Source organism: Ranitomeya variabilis, chromosome 3, assembly GCF_051348905.1.
Source record: "Ranitomeya variabilis isolate aRanVar5 chromosome 3, aRanVar5.hap1, whole genome shotgun sequence".
NCBI classification, from domain to species: domain Eukaryota; kingdom Metazoa; phylum Chordata; class Amphibia; order Anura; family Dendrobatidae; genus Ranitomeya; species Ranitomeya variabilis.
In genome coordinates this window covers 702,693,178-702,714,832 of record NC_135234.1, presented here as the reverse complement: position 1 = coordinate 702,714,832, position 21,655 = coordinate 702,693,178, and the positions used below count along the sequence as shown (strand labels likewise).

The 21,655-nt window shown below is 42.8% G+C and overlaps 1 protein-coding gene across 5 annotated transcripts in view; it reads right to left on the bottom strand.

Moving 5' to 3' along the window:
* Window positions 1-21,655, bottom strand: part of CCDC169 (coiled-coil domain containing 169) — a 114,926-nt gene that overhangs the window by 33,431 nt on the left and 59,840 nt on the right. For all 5 annotated transcript variants that reach the window (XR_013224064.1, XM_077298209.1, XM_077298210.1 and 2 more), the window contains exon 7: window positions 913-989. Coding sequence is in view for 4 of the 5 variants with exons in the window: in XM_077298209.1 (XP_077154324.1) it covers window positions 913-989 (77 nt within the window). In the remaining variant the exon portion in view is untranslated. The remainder of the gene's footprint in view (window positions 1-912; window positions 990-21,655) is intronic.

Genomic DNA, 21,655 nt, shown 5'->3' with positions numbered 1-21,655 from the left:
TGATACCCACACAACACACCACACCACCACAGGGACAACCCTTTTATCTGTTAGGGTACCGTCTCACATAACGATTTACCAACGAACACGACCAGCGATACGACCTGGCCGTGATCGTTGGAAAGTCGTTGTGTGGTCGCTGGGGAGCTGTCACACAGACCGCTCTCCAGCGACCAACGATGCCGAGGTCCCGGGTAACCAGGGTAAACATCGGGTTACTAAGCGCAGGGCCACGCTTAGTAACCTGATGTTTACCGTGGTTACCAGCGTAAAAGTAAAAAAAACCAAACAGTACATACTCACCTTTCGGTGTCCTTCAGGTCCCTTGCCGTCCGATGTTTACCCTGGTTACAAGCGAACGCATCGTTGGATCGGTGTCACACACAACGATCCAGCGATGACAGCGGGAGATCCAGCGACGAAAGAAAGTTCCAAACGATCTGCTACGACGTACGATTCACAGCAGGGTCCCTGATCGCTGCTGCGTGTCAGACACAGCGATATCGTATGGATATCGCTGGAACGTCACAGATCGTACCGTCGTAGCGACAAAAGTGCCACTGTGAGACGGTACCCTTAGGGTCAGTTCTTTTCTGGATTCTCCATGTTTTTGAGAATGCTGATAACGGTTGCGGTATGTTAATTCTCCCACAATGTCCGAGTGCTGATTATTCTGCTGAAAGTTGAAATCTGCAAAATGTTGGTCTCCTAACACTACTCTTAAGAATGTGTCTACTTTTTATTTATGATGAAAGCAATCCTGATAGGAGAGCTGCAATGTACTGTACATATGGCACAGCATGTCTAGGGGCAAAAGATATCTTGCGGTTTGTAATAAGATGTTATTTTTTTCTGATATACTTTCATAGGACCTGGAATAAAAAAAAACAAGGATGATAGAACTCTCTTTACTTATGTGCTTGCTTTTCCCTGGTGACGTGTGCTGGATCACTTGGCTGTTTCCTGGCGGCTTCTTGTGCGGCAGAAATCTGTAATTAAAATAGAACAGACACGATTACTGTGAGCTCCATTGAGGCCTGACTCACAAAGCTCAGCTCAGATCCTTCAGTGGCACTACATTTCCAGAAATAACGCTGTATCCACATGCACTGATTCACAGCCAGCTTTCTGCAAAGACTCTGATAAAAGAATGACAAGCTCCGACTCCTATTCCTTATTTTAGCCTGTGGGGGAGTTAAGCCTCCAATCATTCAGGATCGGAATGAACAGGGTTCCAGCCTTATGCTAGCGAAATCACGTATTAATGAAGAGTAATATGGGAAATAAATAAATGATAAGTAGCCAAAAATATATGAGAACCAATTCACAATCAAAGCCAATAAATGTTAAGTAGTAATGGAGGAAGCTATTACTGTAAATGTGATGTTGATATAAATAGGGGTAGATTGCATTTTTATAATGGCCTACAAGTTAAACTGCTTTCTGCTAGACTAAGCAAGCAATGAGGCCAATACCCACATGTAAAGGAGATACTTTTGTTCATTAATATACTGTATTTGTTACCAAGTGCCATGCTCATGCTTTCCTGTTGAGAGACAGTAACTATTAACAGTAACTAGGTATGAAATTGACACTTATGCAGTCACTGCTGTAAATTCAGAACAATATAAGGGACATTCTGCAATATACTATTTTTTAAAGTATCCACTAGTACCTCTGAGCCTTGTGGTGGCACTGGTGGCATTGCTCGTCGACTAGCGTTTAGAGGATCTGGTCCATTAACTATTCACAAAACCAGGCTACTTTGTAATTCTGGAGTTTCTTATATGGTATCAAGTTCTAAATAAGGTGTAAGAACCAAGTTCAGTATATAAGTAAGGTATCAGTGCCAAGCTCAGAACATAAATACGGTGTAAAAAGCAAACCTGGTACATAAAAAGGTATCAGAACCAACTCAGTACATAAATACGGCATGTGCTATGACTAAGGGCAGTACTGCCTGAAACGAGTCAGCTTGTTTTTATGATGCACTAATAAAGGACAAGATTTTATTCTATTTTCATCTCCTCCATTCAATATTTGCATGAGCTGGACAAGTGAGTGATTAGCATAAATATGGTGAAAAAACTAAGTTCAGTACATAAATACAGTTTAAGAACCAAGCTCAGTACATAAAATACGGTTAAGAATCAACTGCAGTACATAAATATCAGAACCAAGCTCAGTACATGAATATAGTGTAAAAACCAAGCTAAGTACATAAATACGGCATCAGAACCAAGTTCCATGCATAAATGCAGTGTAAAAACTAAGTTCAGTACATAAATATGGCGTAAGAACCATGTTCAGTACATAAATACAGTATAAGAACCAGTGCTTCATCTGCTGACTGCAAACCTTGATAATGCAGTATAACTACCTTGTGTTTTGTTGCTGTTCTCAATCTTGCAATAATTTAGGGCCTGTGACTTGAATTTTATATTCCAAGCAGGGCTGTAATGTTTTTATTTTTCCATTAAGGAATGGTTTGAGGACATTTTCTTGCCTGACATAGAGACAGTTTTATTAATAACAATTTGGGGAACATAAAAATGAAGTTAGCAAATCCCCTGTAGTAAGTAAAACAAATAGTAATAGCCCAATTAAATAATATAGGATACTTAGTTATCAATGTTTTAATCAGGGCCGTGGAATCGGAGTTGTGGAGTCGGAGCCCATTTTGGTGGAGTCGGAGTTGGTATAAAATGGACCAACTCCTAAAATATATAATAAACTGGGTACAGTAGTTCAATGCAATTTGTGGTGAATATTTTTTTCACAAGAATTTGGGAAAGTTATGAAATGTCCTATAAATGTCTGTCCTATTCCTGATCTAAAGTCTAGACCTTTAGCTGAGATTAATCTGTGCTAGGCCATGTGCACACGTTCAGGATTTTTCGCATTTTTTTCACTATAAAAACGTGATAAAAACGCGAAAAAAACGCTTACATATGCCTCCTATTATTTACAGGGTATTCCGCATTTTTTGTGCAAATGTTGCATTTTTTTCCGCGAAAAAAATCGCATCGCGGAAAAAAAAGCAACATGTTCATTAAAAATGCGGAATTGCGGGGATTCCGCACACCTAGGAGTGCATTGATCTGCTTACTTCCCGCACGGGGCTGTGCACACCATGCGGGAAGTAAGCAGATTATGTGCGGTTGGTACCCAGGGTGGAGGAGAGGAGACTCTCCTCCACAGACTGGGCACCATATAATTGGTCAAAAAAAAAAAAAGAATTAAAATAAAAAATAGTCCTATACTCACCCTCTGATGGCCCCCGAAGTGTTCCCGCTCTCTCTTCCGTTCCTATAGATGGTGTGGTTCAGGACCTGTGATGACGTCGCTGTCTTGTGATTGGTCGCGTGACCGCTCATGTGACTCACGCGACCAATCACAAGCCGCAACGTCATCGAAGGTCCTGAACCACACCGGCATCTATAGGAACGGACGCCGCTGAGGAGATTGCCTGTCTGCAGAGGGTGAGTATAACCATTTTTTTATTTTTTTTATTATTTTTAAACATTCTATCTTTTACTATAGATGCTGCATAAGCAGCATCTATAGCAAAAAGTTGGTCACACTTGTCAAACAGTATGTTTGACAAGTGTGACCAACTTGTCAGTCAGTTTTCCAAGCGATGCTACAGATCGCTTGGAAAACATTAGCATTCTGCAAGCTAATTACGCTTGCAGAATGCTAAAAAAAACGCGAAAAAAACGCAAAAAAAAAACGCAAAAAAAAAAATGCGGATTTCTTGCAGAAAATTTCCGTTTTTCTTCAGGAAATTTCTGCAAGAAATCCGGACGTGTGCACATACCGCTACAGTTTATGTTCATGATAAGTAGTGAAGATCCTCCTCTACAGATAAGGGGAAAAAATAAACACACAGGGAAGGAAAGCCTACATTCATCTCAGAATTTCTGGAATGAACAGGAAAGCAGGAATAAAGAAGGTAAGTACTTCCTCAAGCATATCTAAACTTTCAATAAACTGTGCATAAATCAATAGTCCAGTATATGTTGTCTCTGTATGCTTGAAGTTTTAGTTTGTTTTTCCTCTTAGCCCATGTTTGGAGAAATTAGCTGCTCTGATGACTTTATATACACTATACATAGAATATAAGGGAAAAAAATGTTTTCTAACATCTCAAATTCGGAAATACAGTAACAGGATCAGCACAGATATTACTACAGAAGAACAGCAAAATGATTCTTTACGATTAGATGATCTTGTTGAAGCTGCTTCACACCTCTTTCCTATTCATCACATGCGCCGTGTTGTGCACACGCTGCAGCTGGCAATAAGAGATAGTCTGCAAGAGGGACATGCTGGAACTCTGATTAGCAAAGTGAGGACATTGGCTATTGCTGCCAGAACCCGTAAAATTGATTCCATCTTGAGGACACGTGCTGGAAAAGGGGCAATTGTGGATCAAGCCACTCGGTGGGGCAACACTTATTTAATGATTGAGCGATTGCTTGAGCTGAAACCCTTACTTGTAGATATGGCCAACCCTCAGGTAACACTATCTGAAGGTCAATGGACACAGGTGACTGAATTGAAGGAATTGCTTCATCACGCTTTTACAGTGACTAAAAAGTTACAAGCTGAGGATTTAACACCTGGCATTTTTATAAAGGAGTGGAAGAACTTGTTGATTTGCCTGACCCAAAAAGGAGGTTTAATCGCAGATGGCATTGCTGCTTCAATGAAATGGAGAGAGACATTGCTATTAGAAAATAAAATACTTCTGGCAGCTGTTTATGTGGACCCGAGTCATCGTATATTGCTGGATGATCAACAGCTTACTAAAGGAAAAGAAGCTTTGATTGAGGTTCCAGTTAGGATGAGTGGGCTACAGGACGGCCAAGAGCAAGAGGACTCGGGTCCTGCCAGTGCTGCTGCTGCCGTTTCTTCATCCTCATCAGATGAGGAATTTGATTTTGAAAAGTATTTGGACGACAAGGAGCAGGCAAAGCGTCACTGCAGGGATAAAGAATCCACTCCCATAGAAAACAGATTGACCATATTTCAGCAAAATTTTTCACTTGCTCTCAAAGATGTAGAAGAGTTCAATCGTTCATCAAAACTGACTGTGCACGAGGTAATTCCTATATACCCTGAAATTGTTAGAGATGTTGCCCATGTGGTTACTGCTTTGCCACCAACCAAAGTTAGTGTAGAGAGGTTGTTCTCTCTCCTTAAAATAATTAAGTCGGATTTGAGGTAATCTATAAAGAAGGATCTGATGGAGGCGATACTATTTCTCAGAACAAATTCATAGAATGCATAAATGCTATTCAGTACGTTTTTGTTGAAAACTGTTTTTTCCACTTACTGCAGAGTGCATAATAAATTGTAAATATGCAACTTTTTTTTGTTCTAAAGTTGTATTCCAATATATTTTATGTTCTATCTAAATGGCATGATTATTGTATCATAATAAAGATTAAAAGCCTGAGGTTACCATTCTACTACAGTAAATTTATCACTTAAACTTAAACATGAGCCATGTATGAGGGAGTCGGAGTCGGTGTCATGGGAATTGAGGAATCGGAGTCTGAGTTGGAGCCGGAGGTTTGGCTTACCGGCTCCACAGCCCTGATTCCACAACCTCACCTTTGCAGTATAGATTGTTGATATTTTTCACCAATTTTGGTTCTCAAGTCCTCAGACAGTTCTCTTCTCCTCTTTCTGTTCTCCATGCTTGGTGTGGCACACACAGACACACAGTGCAAAGATTGTGTCAACTTCTCCCCTTTAGATCTGGTTCCAGGGGTGATTTTCATATTACCCACATCTATTACTTGCCACAGGTGAGTTTGAACAAGCATCATATGCTTGAAACAAAGTTGTTTACTTAAAATTTTGGAACGATGCTAACAATTTTGTCCTGCCCATTTTGGGGGTTTTGTTTGAAATTATGTCCAGTTGTCCTTTTTTCTCATTTTTTTGTGCTGTTCCAATGACAAAAAAGGAAATAAATGTGTATAACAAAACATGTGTAATTGCAATAATTTTCTGGGAGAAATGCTTCATCTTCTGGAACAAGCCAACACTTTCGGCCATGACTGTACACAGGGTCTAAGAGTGTCTACAAATCCTAAATCCTGGGCCATGCGGAGTCCGTTTGTCACTGTACAGCCCTGTGCACACAATTTTGCATACAACCTTAGATTCTAATAGTATCTGAAGGTTTGCACGTTGGTTTAGGATTTTTTAGCTGCTCGTTCTTTCAAGTGTTTAGGGTATATTTCAGGCTTGTACCTTGAGCAGTTTAGCTGCTAAACAATAATAACTCTTCTAAGGCCGTAGCCAACAGTATAATTCGCCTCCGACATAGTGATAGGCAATTAACATCAGCAGGAAGCCAGTGATTTGGAGAAAATATTGCATCTCCCCGCCTCCATCTCCACCAGGGACCTGTTTTATGAAGATGAAGGAGCCGGGATAGTGAAGCATAGTGTTTCCCCGGGAGAATGGCGTATGATGCGGTCAGTGCTTTTGATTTGCGTCTTTAATCACCAGAGCGTAATGAAGCTGCCGAGTGCATCAGCTCTGATAACACCGTCATCTAGGAATATGGAGCGCCCCCCGGTATTCTGCTCATGTTCACTTCCATAATACCAACGCTATTCTACAAATCTACAAAAAAAGGGGAGTAGATTCGCTTGAACTTTCAGTGCACAGAAAATTTCATTCACAGTGAGGGAGAGTCGGCTGATTTGAACTTCTTTTTCTTAGTCATGCAGATAACATGACCTCTATCTAGGTATGTTTAAAGGGCTTGTCCAGGACTAGAAAAATAGGACTTCCTACTTTAAAGAACAGCCCCACCTCATCTACAGGTTATAGCTGGTATTACACTTCAGCTTTATTTAACTAAATGGTGCAGAACTGCCATACCAGACATAACCTACAGAAAACGATGGAGCTATTGGAAGAAGGAAGAAATGTTTATCGAATCCTCGACAACCCTAGTCAAAAAAATTGATGCTCTCAGAATAGCTGTCAATTCTGATATTAGTAAGAGGTATTCTTACCTATAAGAGTCAAAACAGACATGAACCAGATCAGGGCTGGACCATTATCACTTCCCCCTACCTCCTTCCTGACCGGGCACATTTCTAATTTTTTTTTCCCTTTACAACCACAAAGGACCAATAAAAAAATGTTTTTATTGTATTTCATTTTCTGTAGAAATTACTTTCATATATTGGACATATTTTTTTATGGGGGCGCGTATAGAAATAGCAATTCGGACTAGCAGTGTTTTTTTTTAGTTTTGTTTTACTTTTTTGTTTTATATTTTCACTTATTTTGCACACTGTGCTCCCCATAAGGTCTTGAAAGACCTTTGCAGGGCATTGGAACATATCAATAAATTATTTTTATTGCTGACTTCCCCTTTAACTAGGACTAGTATGTTAGCCACAGTTACATGGGAAATTCAACCTCCTGCAAGAATAGCAGAACTGACTGGGTCTCCTAGGACCCATCAATCACCGCTCCCTCCGTACACCCAGCAATCACATGATAACTGGGTATGGAGAAGGAAGCACTGTAGGTGCTTCCTGATCTGTATACACAGCACTTGTTCAGGGTTGTGAATACAGCAATCAGGAAAGCAAACATGATAATAAATCATGTCTGCCTCCTCTGTGGGGAGTCTGGCTGTGTCTGACAGCTACAAAATCTCCAGAAATTTTAGAACGTCAATGCAGAACAAAGTGAGGACCGCCAGGACGTTTAACGTCTAAAGACAGTCCAGAAGTAGTTAAAAAACATAAATACATGTGACTGAAAGTGTCATTGAAATTAAATTGTGTATTGTACAGCAGATGCAAATGTCGGCTATTCCTGGAACTGAACTGCACTTGTATCCTGGACTGTTCCCTGTTTTTGCTTGTTTCCACCACTCACTATGAAACATGAATCAGGGATCAGTCGGAGTTCACCACTGACATTTTGAGCTTTACAACATCGACCAGGATCTACCCACAATAATACTGTATATCACTGACAAGACAGCCGGCATTAGCTTCTAAGCCCTTGAAGACCGCTGTGTGCCATAACGTAGCCTGATTGATATATATCCAATAAATACACTTGTCTGCTAGAGGCAAGTGTTCCCTAGTCTTATTTCCCAGGACGGTTATGAGTACAGAGTATATAAAAGGATCAAAAAGTGGAATTTGTAGACGGTACATCTCATCAACATGTTCCTAGATGAACTAAATGAAGACTATGCGAGAGCTGGAAAGAAAATGACTCGTTCCTGTATTTGAAGAAATTGTTCCCAATGTACAACAACTGCACATTTTCACCACTATGGCATATGGACTCTTTAGACTATGTTCACACTGAGATTTTTTTTAGGTGTTTTAAAAATCACAAATTTTTCAAGTGGAAAACTCATTAATAAAAACTTTCCCTTTTATTTCATGAGTTTGTTGGTGGAGTTTTTGTATTTCTGAAGCGGTTTGAAGAGTAAGGCTGTGTTCACACTCAATTTTTGCAGCATTTTTCTCAGCAGTCGGAACCTGCTCTCTTGGCAGTAAAACTGGTGTGTTCAAAATGACTTTTCTTTCAGCGTTCTCTCAGTGTTTTTGTGGCATATCTTTTGGTGCAGATTACTTGATTTGTCTACTTTTTTTAAAAAAAAAATTTGACGATTTTCTAAAGTTTAATAAAATCCATTATGCAATGAATAAAACAAACTGGATAAAACTGGAGTGAAAATGCAACATTCTTTTAGCAAACATTTTTGCAACTACATTTACGCCAGTTTTCTGGTGTACATCCACTTTGATAAATCGGGGCCTTAGGATAAGTTCTCTCATTGAGTTTTCGGTTCGTTTAGTTCCATTAATCACTTTATTTATTCCTTGCATTTTTTAGTGCAATTATTGCATTTTTTCAGCTGCAGTTTTTGTCTCTTTTAGGTGCGTTATGTTTACAGTTTATTTTGGATTTCTTGTTGTTGAGCTTTGAAAAAAACTTTATTGATACAATTGTGTGCAGATTACATGCATTTTTAGAGCATTTCTGCAATAAAAACGCACATTCATTTTTTTACATACAGATTTTCCTCATCACATTCATGTCTATGGGAATGTTTGCAAAATATACAACGCGAGTTTACCGCAAGAGATATTCACATCTTGCAGATTACAAAAATTCCTCCACACAATGCAAAAAAAGCACAGTGGGTGTAAGACTTATTAAAATATCATACAATGTTCAGGAAGGACGCTGCTTTTTTCTGCAGCAAACATATGCAGAGGGAAAAAAAAAATCAACAAATCTTGGGAACTTAACGCTATGTGCACACGGAGTTTTTTAATGAGATTTTTTTTGGAGCGAAAACTAAGTAGAAACTGAGCTGAAACATTGATTTTCTGCTCAGTTCAGCGCAGCCACCGAAGTTGCTGCTTCTACGATAAAGCCGCCAGGTTTTGCTGTCATTTTCGCGGGAAATCCGCAGCCGTCAGCTTTTTACTATAGCTGAGAGCAAGAGATTTTGTGTACAAAAATGTTTTTTTTTTTTTAATTGACAACCTGTGCACATACGCACTTTCTGCTCAAAAAACTCATAAAAAAGACTTTGCGTTCCCACAGCCAGCCTTAGAGACTTCTTCCAATTAATTTCTATCATAAATACACTTTTGCTGTTCATATATGTTTTTTAGACTTTTTTTTTTTCCTGAAGAGGGTTTGAAAAAGACCTGGTGGAAAAAAAAGAAAGTGAAGGTGTGACGCCCCAGGGTCCTGGTCGTCACAGTGGCACTGCTTTTCCCTTGGCGAGAGTGATGTCATGCTTGGAAGCGATGAAGGATAACTTTCACCAGGTAATCACTTACATACAACACGTTCATACTCCAGGCCAGAAGGGAGAGCTCTGAACCCGGATCAAGGGGAACTTCCCTTATATATTCTGGCTGAAGTGTTTTTTCTCCACCGACTGGCTACATTCATGACATAGTTTTCAGGTATGTTCAATTTGAAAATCAAAAATGTTCCAAAGAGCGTTTTGAAATCAATTTTGCTTTAAAAAACGCTAGCGGTTTCTTGATTATTCAATGGAGCAAGAAAAAAAATACAGTAAAAAAAAAGGTCACCAAAACCATGAAAAAACCCTCTAAAAAAGCTCATGAAAAAGGAAAAAGCTCAACAAACAACACTTCAACAAATTAAAACTTCAGAGTTCGAAAAACTTGTTGGGTTTGCCCGAGTTTAAAATACGTTGTGTGCACACAGCCTTTGGTTGGACAGAGCCTAGTTTGGAGTAGTGTCCTTCAGAATCCACTTCAAAGAAGTGACCTACCCTTTCTTTTTTCCCACCAGGTGTTTTTTTTTTTTAACCTCTAGGGGCGCTTTTTTTTTCTAGTGCAAGGGAATTGGGCGTTTTGCGGCTCCTAGAAGAAGTGCCAACAAAACATGTTTACAAAGTTTAACATTTTTGGAAGGGGGAGATAGCAGGACCTCTGAAGTTATAGGGTGTGTGAGATTATCCTAATTTTCCTAGTGTTGAATCTCAGCACAGAAGGACTTTATTTTAGGGCAGAATATTTCTGTCTTGTATATGTAAGGAGTTGTTTTACCCAGTTGTCAGTTTAATTTTCTTTAATGTCCTTTTTTTCTTCCATTTTTTTGGTTGGCATTTTGGAAGGATGCTCCTCCATCTGCAGCCATATTACTGTATGGACGGGACTGTTGGGAGGACGGCACAGAAGATTTGACCATCAAGAACGTGAAGCTTACCAATATCACAACAAGGGCAGATCTTCAAAAAAGGTTATTATTTATTTTATTTATATACACTCATGTCCTACCATTAGTTACTAAGTGGCGAAACTCATGAGGCTTGTGCAGAATGACGTACTGGCGACATATCATTGACGGTATGTGTTTTCGCCCTGTAAATGGATCTCCCAGCTTATAAATGTCCACCACTGAAAGACAATGCCAAAACGGAACCTTCATTTTTTCTTTACTGTCCTAAAAATCAATGGAAATAATACTGGCAAAATCTGAACATCCAGCTCCCAACAAGCTGTCTATGTGCTTACCTTCTGGCAGCATGTACCCGAGCAGTGGTCTCCAGCCAAAGCGACAACTCTTACATGCTCTGACAGCCATTGCTGGAGGTTGTAGTATCAGCAACAGCTGGTGAGCCGCAGATTGGAGATCTCTGCACCAGAACATGCTTGGAAGGAGACCACAAGTCACCAAATAGAGCAGATCTGTAAGCCCACCTGATGTAATAGTCGGGACATTGGTAGTGATGAGTGAACGTGCTGGGATAAGGTGTTATCCACATGCTCAGGGGCCAACCATGTACTTATGCTGGCTAACAGATGTAAATCATTCAGCTGCGGTGATAAAAACTAAAACTCCGAGCACTAAAAAATACTAGGAGAACCCCTGAGCATGCTCGAGAAATCTCGAGTAACGAGTATATTCGCTCATCACTAGATAACACCTTATCCGAGCACATTCGCTCATCACTAGTAATAGGCTGTTACACGGACAGAGGTGCAGCTCATGTAATGGTGTGAATGGCGCCCTGTGCAGCCTGTGTCCCGCCTTTGGATGGACCTGCTGCATCCTGTTGTGCATTTGTGTCTGGACATGGTATTGCAAATATAGCTGCTAATTTTTCTTTTTCAGTGATGTCTTTTATTGATTTTTAGATCATTTTTCAGTGAATTGTTTTGCAGAGTCATAAGAAAGAAGAAAGCACTACTGCACACTACACCTGAAGAATACAGTACAAATAGACTTTATTGGCACACAATTACACAAAGTGACATAAAGACATTAATAAAATATTTAGCAGAGTCCTGTCTGAATGGAGAACATGTCGGCATCCGCACCTCCTCTCTGGACGGCATGGCACTCCACTATTTCTAGCAATCCCATAGAAAATGAATGGAGCGGCGGTGCGTGTACCCGACCCCCGCTCCATTCATATGGGGCTCTGTAGATCAGTGGGGGTTCTGGCGGTTGGACCTCTAGCGATCTAGAAGTTATTCCTTATCCTATCAATAAGGGATGACTTGTAGACTTGGTACAAACCCTTTGATATAACTCCTCTATGGCTAGTTGTTGTTGTTTTTTTTTTTTTTTAATAAAATATAGATTTTAATGAATTAGGTATATCTAAGTAATAAATCTAAAATAAAAACGCCTTTTTCTTATAAAAAAAAATGTTAACTTTTTTTTTACTCTAATCAATATAATTAAAGAATTAAAGGAGTTGTCCGGACGTAAGTATCCACGGGATGATGGTTGCGATTATTTTTCTATTATACTTCTCCTCTAATTTTGTCTCAAATACTGATATGTGGCATTTTTTGCCGCGTTTTTCCAATTCATTAGAATGGGTGAAAAACGCAGCAAAAATACTGAAAGAATTGACTTGCTGCAGGTTTAAAAAAAAAGCCCAAGAGAATAAAACCAGGCATGTGCATGAGATTTTTTACATCATTTTGTTGGTACTGTGAAACGCAGCGTTTTTCCACAGAAAAAGAAATGCAGCAAAAAGCCGCTGCCACATGTGAACATACCCTAATTCTCCATTTGATGTTCTTTGATTTCCTGTGTGCTGTTCCATCAGACCCTGCACTAGCCATATCATAAGTGCATATTTTTCCTTTTTTTTTTTTTTTTTTTTATAATAATGTTAAAATAATGTTTCTTTGTTTCCATATTCTGACAGCCATAACTTTTTTTTTTATTTCATATGACTTTGTTATAACGTCTTATCCCATGTTTTGGAAAAAAGCAATTCTCTTTTTCCATTTTAATTAATTTAATAGAGTCCAATGTGCTCAAATAATAGCGCAAGAGTATTTCAGAATGGGTTGTTTTGGTTGTGACAATGTCAATTATGTGTCCTGTTTTAATAATTTCTTTAACATTTTGTTATTTTTAATACTAGCTATTGTACCCGTTCTACGCCCGGGTGGCGAGCATTTATATTGGTATATGGTCTCCTGTTATGGACTGGTGATTTAGGAACGACATGCGACTAGCTCTGAGCAGGTGGTAACTATACTGACCGCAGTTCCTGATCTTAACACAACACTAGAAGTAGCCGTGGGTTGTTCCTGTCACTTCCTGGACACCTCGTCACAGCCGGAGAACTAGCTATCCCTAAAGGTAGAAACAGGAAAGCTATCTTGCCTCAGAGAGAATCCCCAAAGGATAGACAGCCCCCCACAAATAATGACTGTGAGTGGAGAAGGAAATGACATACATAGAATGAAACAAGATTTAGCAAAGGAGGCCACTTCTAGCTAGATAGATAGTACAGGATAGAACACTGTGCGGTCAGTAATAAAAACTAGAAAAAGTCCACCGCAGAGAAATGCAAAAATCTCCACACCTGACTAAAGGTGTGGAGGGCAAAATCTGCTGCCCAGAGCTTCCAGCTTAGCTGAATAGATCCATACTGATAAGCTGGACAAATGAGCAAAACATAGAATGTGCTGAACAATAAAGTCCACAACAAGAGGACTGCAAAAGGACAAGCAAGGACTTATCTTTGCTGAACAGGTCAGAGTGTCAGGGAAATCCAAAAGAGCCGTGACTCCAAGCAGGAACAATTGCCAACTGGCATTGATTGAGGGATAAGGCCAGACTAAAATAGCCGAGCCAGAAAGACGATCAGTGGAAGCAGCTGCTGATGCTAAATCCAAGAAGCAGCCATACCACTCAAAACCACCGGAGGGAGCCCAAGAGCAGAACTCACAAAAGTGCTACTTACAACCACCGGAGGGAGCCCAAGAGCGGAATTCACAACAGTACCCCCCCCTTGAGGAGGGGGTCACAGAACCCTCACCAGAGCCCCCAGGCCGATCAGGACGAGCCAAGTGAAAAGCACGAACCAAATCGGCGGCATGAACATCGGAGGCAACCACCCAAGAATTATCCTCCTGGCCATAACCCTTCCACTTGACAAGATACTGAAGCCTCCGCCTCGAAAAACGAGAATCCAATATTTTCTCAACCACATATTCCAACTCCCCCTCAACCAACACCGGGGCAGGAGGATCAACAGAGGGAACAACGGGTACCACATATCTCCGCAACAAAGATCTATGGAAAACATTGTGGATGGCAAAAGAGGCTGGAAGGGCCAAACGAAAAGACACTGGATTGATAATCTCAGAAATCTTATAAGGACCAATAAACCGAGGCTTGAACTTAGGGGAAGAAACCTTCATAGGAACATGACGAGAAGATAACCAAACTAAATCCCCCACTCGAAGCCGAGGACCAACACACCGACGGCGGTTAGCAAAACGCTGAGCCTTTTCCTGAGACAACGTCAAATTGTCTACCACATGAGTCCAAATCTGCTGTAACCTGTCCATCACAGAATCTACACCAGGACAATCAGAAGGCTCAACCTGCCCTGAAGAAAAACGAGGATGGAAACTAAAATTACAAAAAAAAGGCGAAACCAAAGTAGCCGAACTGGCCCGATTATTAAGGGCAAACTCGGCCAACGGCAAGAAAGCCACCCAATCATCCTGATCAGCAGACACAAAGCATCTCAAATAGGTTTCCAAGGTTTGATTAGTTCGCTCAGTTTGGCCATTTGTCTGAGGATGGAACGCCGAAGAAAAAGACAAATTAATGCCCATCCTAGCACAAAAGGCCCGCCAAAACCTGGAAACAAACTGGGATCCTCTGTCAGACACAATATTTTCCGGAATGCCATGCAAACGAACCACATGCTGAAAGAACAATGGAACCAAATCAGAGGAGGAAGGCAATTTAGGCAAAGGTACCAAATGGACCATTTTAGAGAACCGGTCACAAACCACCCAGATAACAGACATCCTCTGGGACACAGGAAGATCCGAAATAAAATCCATGGAAATATGCGTCCAGGGCCTCTCAGGGACAGGCAAAGGCAAAAGCAACCCACAAGCGTAGGAACAGCAAGGCTTAGCCCGGGCACAAGTCCCACAGGACTGCACAAAAGAACGCACATCCCGCGACAAGGAAGGCCACCAAAAGGACCTAGCAACCAAATCTCTGGTACCAAAAATCCCAGGATGACCGGCCAACACCGAACAATGGACCTCAGAAATTACCTTACTTGTCCATCTATCAGGAACAAACAGCTTCACCATAGGACAGCGGTCAGGTTTATCAGCCTGAAATTCCTGAAGCACCCGCCGTAAATCAGGGGATATGGCAGAAAGAACCACCCCTTCCCTAAGAATGCCAACCGTCTCAAGAACTCCAGGAGAATCAGGCAAAAAACTCCTAGAGAGGGCATCCGCCTTAACATTCTTAGATCCTGGAAGATATGAGACCACAAAATCGAAACGGGAGAAAAACAGGGACCATCGAGCCTGTCTAGGGTTCAGCCGCTTGGCCGACTCGAGGTAAATCAGATTCTTATGATCGGTCAAGACCACAACGCGGTGCCTGGCTCCCTCAAGCCAATGTCGCCAATCCTCAAATGCCCACTTCATAGCCAGCAACTCCCGATTACCGACATCATAATTGCGTTCCGCAGGCGAAAACTTTCGGGAAAAGAAGGCACATGGTTTCATCAAGGAACCATCAGAATTCCTCTGTGACAAAACGGCCCCTGCCCCAATCTCAGAAGCGTCAACCTCAACCTGAAAAGGAAGAGAAACATCCGGCTGACGCAACACAGGGGCAGAAGTAAATCAGCGTTTAAGCTCCTGAAAGGCCTCAACAGCCGCAGAGGACCAATTCGTCACCTCAGCGCCTTTCTTCGTCAAATCAGTCAGGGGTTTAACCACACTGGAGAAGTTGGCAATGAAACGGCGATAAAAATTAGCAAAGCCCAGAAATTTCTGAAGGCTCTTCACAGATGTGGGCTGAATCCAGTCATGAATGGCTTGGACCTTAACAGGATCCATTTCTATAGACGAAGGAGAAAAAATAAACCCCAAAAAAGAGACCTTCTGAACTCCAAATAGGCACTTAGACCCCTTCACAAATAGAACATTATCACGAAGGATCTGGAATACCATCCTGACCTGCTTCACATGAGACTCCCAATCATCAGAAAAAATCAAAATATCATCCAAATACACAATCAAGAATTTATCAAGATAATTGCGGAAAATATCATGCATGAAGGACTGAAATACAGAAGGAGCATTAGAAAGCCCGAAAGGCATCACAAGGTATTCAAAATGGCCTTCGGGCGTTTTAAATGCAGTTTTCCATTCGTCACCCTGTTTAATACGAACAAGATTATATGCCCCTCGAAGGTCAATCTTGGTAAACCAACTAGCCCCCTTAATCCGAGCAAACAAATCTGAAAGCAAAGGTAAAGGGTATTGGAATTTGACCGTGATCTTATTAAGAAGGCGATAATCAATACAGGGTCTCGAGGAGCCATCCTTCTTGGCAACAAAAAAGAATCCCGCTCCCAATGGTGACGAAGACGGCCGAATATGCCCCTTCTCCAAAGACTCCTTCACATAGCTCCGCATGGCAGCATGCTCTGGCACAGATAGATTGAAAAGTCGGTCCTTAGGGAACTTACAGCCAGGAATCAATTCAATAGCACAATCACAGTCCCTATGTGGAGGAAGGGAACTGGACTTTGGCTCATCGAATACATCCTGGAAATCTGACAAAAATTCAGGAACATCAGAAGAGGGGGAAGAGGAAATTGACATCAAAGGAACGTCACTATGTTCCCCTTGACAACCCCAACTAGTCACAGACATAGATTTCCAATCCAGCACTGGATTGTGTACTTGTAACCATGGAAAACCCAATACAACAACATCATGTAAATTATGCAACACCAGAAAACGGCAATCTTCCTGATGTGCTGTAGCCATGCACATAGTCAGCTGAGTCCAATACTGAGGTTTATTCTTGGCCAACGGTGTAGCATCAATACCCCTCAAAGGAATAGGGCTCTGCAAAGGCTGCAAAGAAAAACCACAGCGCCTGGCGAATTCTAAGTCCATTAAGTTCAGGGCAGCACCTGAATCCACAAATGCCATGACAGAAAAGGATGACAATGAGCAAATCAGGGTCACAGACAGGAGAAATTTAGGCTGTACAGTACTGATGGTAACAGATCTAGCTACCCTCTTAATACGCTTAGGGCAAACAGAAATAGCATGAGCAGAATCACCACAGTAAAAACACAGCCCATTCTGACGTCTGTATCCCCTCTGTTCTGCTCTAGTCAAAATCCTATCACATTGCATAGGCTCAGGACTCTGTTCAGAGGACGCTGCCATATGGTGCACCACTTTGCGCTCGCGCAGGCGCCGATCAATCTGAATGGCTAGAGACATAGATTCGCTCAAACCAACCGGCGTGGGGAACCCCACCATAACATCTTTAAGGGCTTCAGAAAGACCCTTTCTGAAAATTGCTGCCAGAGCGTCCTCATTCCATTTAGTGAGCACAGACCATTTTCTAAATTTCTGGCAGTATAATTCTGCCGCTTCCTGACCCTGACACAGGGCCAACAAGGTTCTTTCCGCATGATCCACAGAGTTAGGTTCGTCATACAATAATCCGAGCGATTGAAAAAATGCATCTACATTAAGCAATGCCGGATCCCCTGACTCAAGGGAGAATGCCCAGTCCTGAGGGTCACCACGCAGCAAAGAAATATCTATTTTAACTTGCTGAATGGGATCACCAGAGGAACGGGGTTTCAGAGCAAAAAACAATTTATCGTTATTTTTACAGTTCAAAAACTTGGATCTATCCCCATAAAACAAATCTGGAGTAGGAATTCTAGGCTCTAAAACCGGAGTCTGAACAACATAATCTTGGATACTCTGTACTCTTGCAGCAAGCTGATCCACACGAGAAAACAAACCCTGAACATCCATGCCCGCGCCCAAATCCTGAACCACCCAGAGATTAAGAGGAAGGAAAAAGACAAAACAGACTAAAGAAAAAAAAAATGGCTCAGAACTCTTTTTCTTTTCCTTCTTTTGAGATGCATTCAACTCATTTTTGGCCAGTTGTACTGTTATGGACTGGTGATTTAGGAACGACATGCGACTAGCTCTGAGCAGGTGGTAACTATACTGACCGCAGTTCCTGATCTTAACACAACACTAGAAGTAGCCGTGGGATGTTCCTGTCACTTCCTGGACACCTCGTCACAGCCGGAGAACTAGCTACCCCTAAAGGTAGAAACAGGAAAGCTATCTTGCCTCAGAGAGAATCCCCAAAGGATAGACAGCCCCCCACAAATAATGACTGTGAGTGGAGAAGGAAATGACATACATAGAATGAAACAAGATTTAGCAAAGGAGGCCACTTCTAGCTAGATAGATAGTACAGGATAGAACACTGTGCGGTCAGTAATAAAAACTAGAAAAAGTCCACCGCAGAGAAATGCAAAAATCTCCACACCTGACTAAAGGTGTGGAGGGCAAAATCTGCTGCCCAGAGCTTCCAGCTTAGCTGAATAGATCCATACTGATAAGCTGGACAAATGAGCAAAACATAGAATGTGCTGAACAATAAAGTCCACAACAAGAGGACTGCAAAAGGACAAGCAAGGACGTATCTTTGCTGAACAGGTCAGAGTGTCAGGGAAATCCAAAAGAGCCGTGACTCCAAGCAGGAACAATTGCCAACTGGCATTGATTGAGGGATAAGGCCAGACTAAAATAGCCGAGCCAGAAAGACGATCAGTGGAAGCAGCTGCTGATGCTAAATCCAAGAAGCAGCCATACCACTCAAAACCACCGGAGGGAGCCCAAGAGCAGAACTCACAAAAGTGCTACTTACAACCACCGGAGGGAGCCCAAGAGCGGAATTCACAACAGTCTCCATCCTGGTATGTGTTGCTTCCATCCTGCACCCTAATCTTGTCATGTGCTGCTACCACCTTGCGCCCACATCCTGTCATGTGCAGCCCCCATCCTGTTTTGTATGCCTCCATCTTGTGATGTGCTACTGTCTTCCTGAGCACTCATCCTGTCACGTGCTCCCATCCTGTACCCCAATCCTGTCATGTGGTAGTCCCATCCTGTACCCCAATCCTGTCATGTGGTGCTCCCGTACTCCACTCCAATCCTGTCATGTGCTGCTACCATCATGCGCCCCCATCCTGTAATGTGCTACTCTCTTCCTGAGCCGTCATCCTGTCATGTGCTCCAATCCTGCGCCCCCATGCTCCCATGTGCTGCTCCCATCCTGCGCCCTCATCCTGTCATGTAGTGCTTGCATCCTGCACCCACATGCTGTCATGTGCTGCTCCCATCCTGCGCCTCCATTTTGGTTATGTGCTGCTCCCATCCTGCGCCCCCATCCTGTCACCTGCTGCTCCCATGCTGTGCCCTTATCCTGCCATGTGCTGCTCCTATCTTGTGCCCCCATCCTGTCATGTGCTGCTCCCATCCTGTCATGTGCTGCTGCCATCCTGCTCCCCCGTTCTGTCATGTGCTGCTCCCATCCTGCGCCCTCATCCTGTCATGTAGTGCTTGCACCCTGCACCCACATGCTGTCATGTGCTGCTCCCATCCTGCGCCCCCATTGTCATGTGCTGCTCCCATCCTGCGCCCTTATCCTGCCATGTGCTGCTCCTATCTTGTGCCCCCATCCTGTCATGTGCTGCTCCCATCCTGTCATGTGCTGCTGCCATCCTGCTCCCCCGTTCTGTCATGTGCTGCTCCCATCCTGCGCCCCCGTTGTGTCATGTGCTGCTCCCATCCTGAGCCCCGATTCTGTCATGTGCTGCTGCCATCCTGCACCCCCATTGAGGGACATTCATGGCCCCGGAATCAGGTGGCGTAAGTTTGAATTGCTGCGTCCTGAGTGCGGGATCTGTCCACACGCCCCGTTTCCGGCTGATAAATGACCCCGTGCTCCCGGAATCGGCGCCTGTGCAGTCCGCGCTTTCCGGCACCATTTTCTTGAAGACACACTGCAGTATCCAAGAAAATGGCGCCGGAAAGCGAGGACTGCGCAGGCGCCGATACCGGGAGCAGAGGGACATTCATGGGCCGGAATCAGGTGGCGTAAGTAAGAAATTGCTGTGGCATGAACTGCCACAGCATCATCAGTGCGGGATCGTGTCCACACGCCCCGTTTCCGGCTTATAAATGTTCCCCTGCTCCCGGAATCGGCGCCTGCGCAGTCCGCGCTTTCCGGCGCCATTTTCTTGAAGATGCAGTCTTCCGGAAAATGGCGCCGGAAAGCGCGGACTGGGCAGGCGCCGATTCCGGGAGCAGAGGGACATTCATGGCCCGGAATCAGGTGGCGTAAGTAAGAAACACGAAGGTTACTTACTGGTAGCCGGTTTTTCCGGAACCCATGACGGCACACCTGAGAGAGGGGATCCGCCCAGTCAGGACAGGAAACCCTACTGAAAATAAAAGGGCGGTACCTCTCTGTCGCTTCAGTTGGTTTTCAGAGCATGAGAGGCCCCCCTGGTTAGTACACATGGCAATCCAACACCACATTATATTAACTAAAAACACCCAAAACAATAGTGCACACCGAAGGGGTGATAAAGGGGGGGAATATACGGGTGCCGTCATGGGTTCCGGAAAAACCGGCTACCAGTAAGTAACCTTGGTGTTTTCCCTTCCCCCATGACGGCACACCTGAGAGACTTTTGTAGAAAGAAAAACCCTTAGGGAGGGACCACCACTTGGAGTACCCTTCTACCAAAGGTTAGGTCAGCAGAGGAGGAAAGGTCTAGCCGGTAGTGTTTGAAAAAAGTTGAGGGTGAGGACCAGGTAGCGGCCTTGCAAATTTGGTCAATCGATACCTCAGCTTTCTCTGCCCAGGAGGTAGCCACAGCCCTGGTGGAGTGAGCATTGATGCTGTCAGGAACCGGAGTGCCACTTGCAGAATAGGACAGACTAATGGCCTCCCTGATCCATCTAGCAATGGTACTTTTAGCTACCCCACATCCCTTTTTACTAACTTGAAAGGCTACAAATAGGGTTTGATCTTTCCTCCACTGACTAGTCATGGTTATATATTGTAACATGGATCTCCTTACATCTAGCATATGGAACTTTTGTTCCCCCGGATTTTTAGGATTATTACAAAATGATGGTAACGTAATCTCCTGACTCCTATGAAATTTTTGGACTACCTTGGGGAGATACGCTGGATCTGGTCTCAAGATTATCCTGTCATCAAAAACCTGAGTGTAAAGAGGGCATATTGATAGAGCTTGTAAATCACCTACTCTACGGACCGATGTTAGGGCTACTAGTAGGACTGTTTTCAGGGTGAGTAATTTAGGTGATAATTCCTGCAAAGGCTCAAAAGGATCTTTGGTTAAAGCCTCCAAGACCAGATTTAGATCCCAAGGAGGGATTTTGGGAATAATAACTGGTCTAGACCTGCCACAGGATTTTATAAATCGTGAAACCCATCTATTAGATGCTAGGTTGCAATTATATAGGGCCCCTAAGGCTGAAACTTGAACCTTAAGGGTGCTAGTTGCTAACCCTAGCTGCAAGCCTGCTTGTAGAAATTCTAGGATGGGACCCACTGGAGCTACATCCCCTAACGGCTCACCTAAGAAATCTAAAAATTTCTTCCAGGTCCTACCGTAGATTCTAGACGTTATAGGCTTTCTGCTTTTTAATAGGGTGGAGACTAACCCTGGTGAGAATCCTTGGCGACTTAGTAG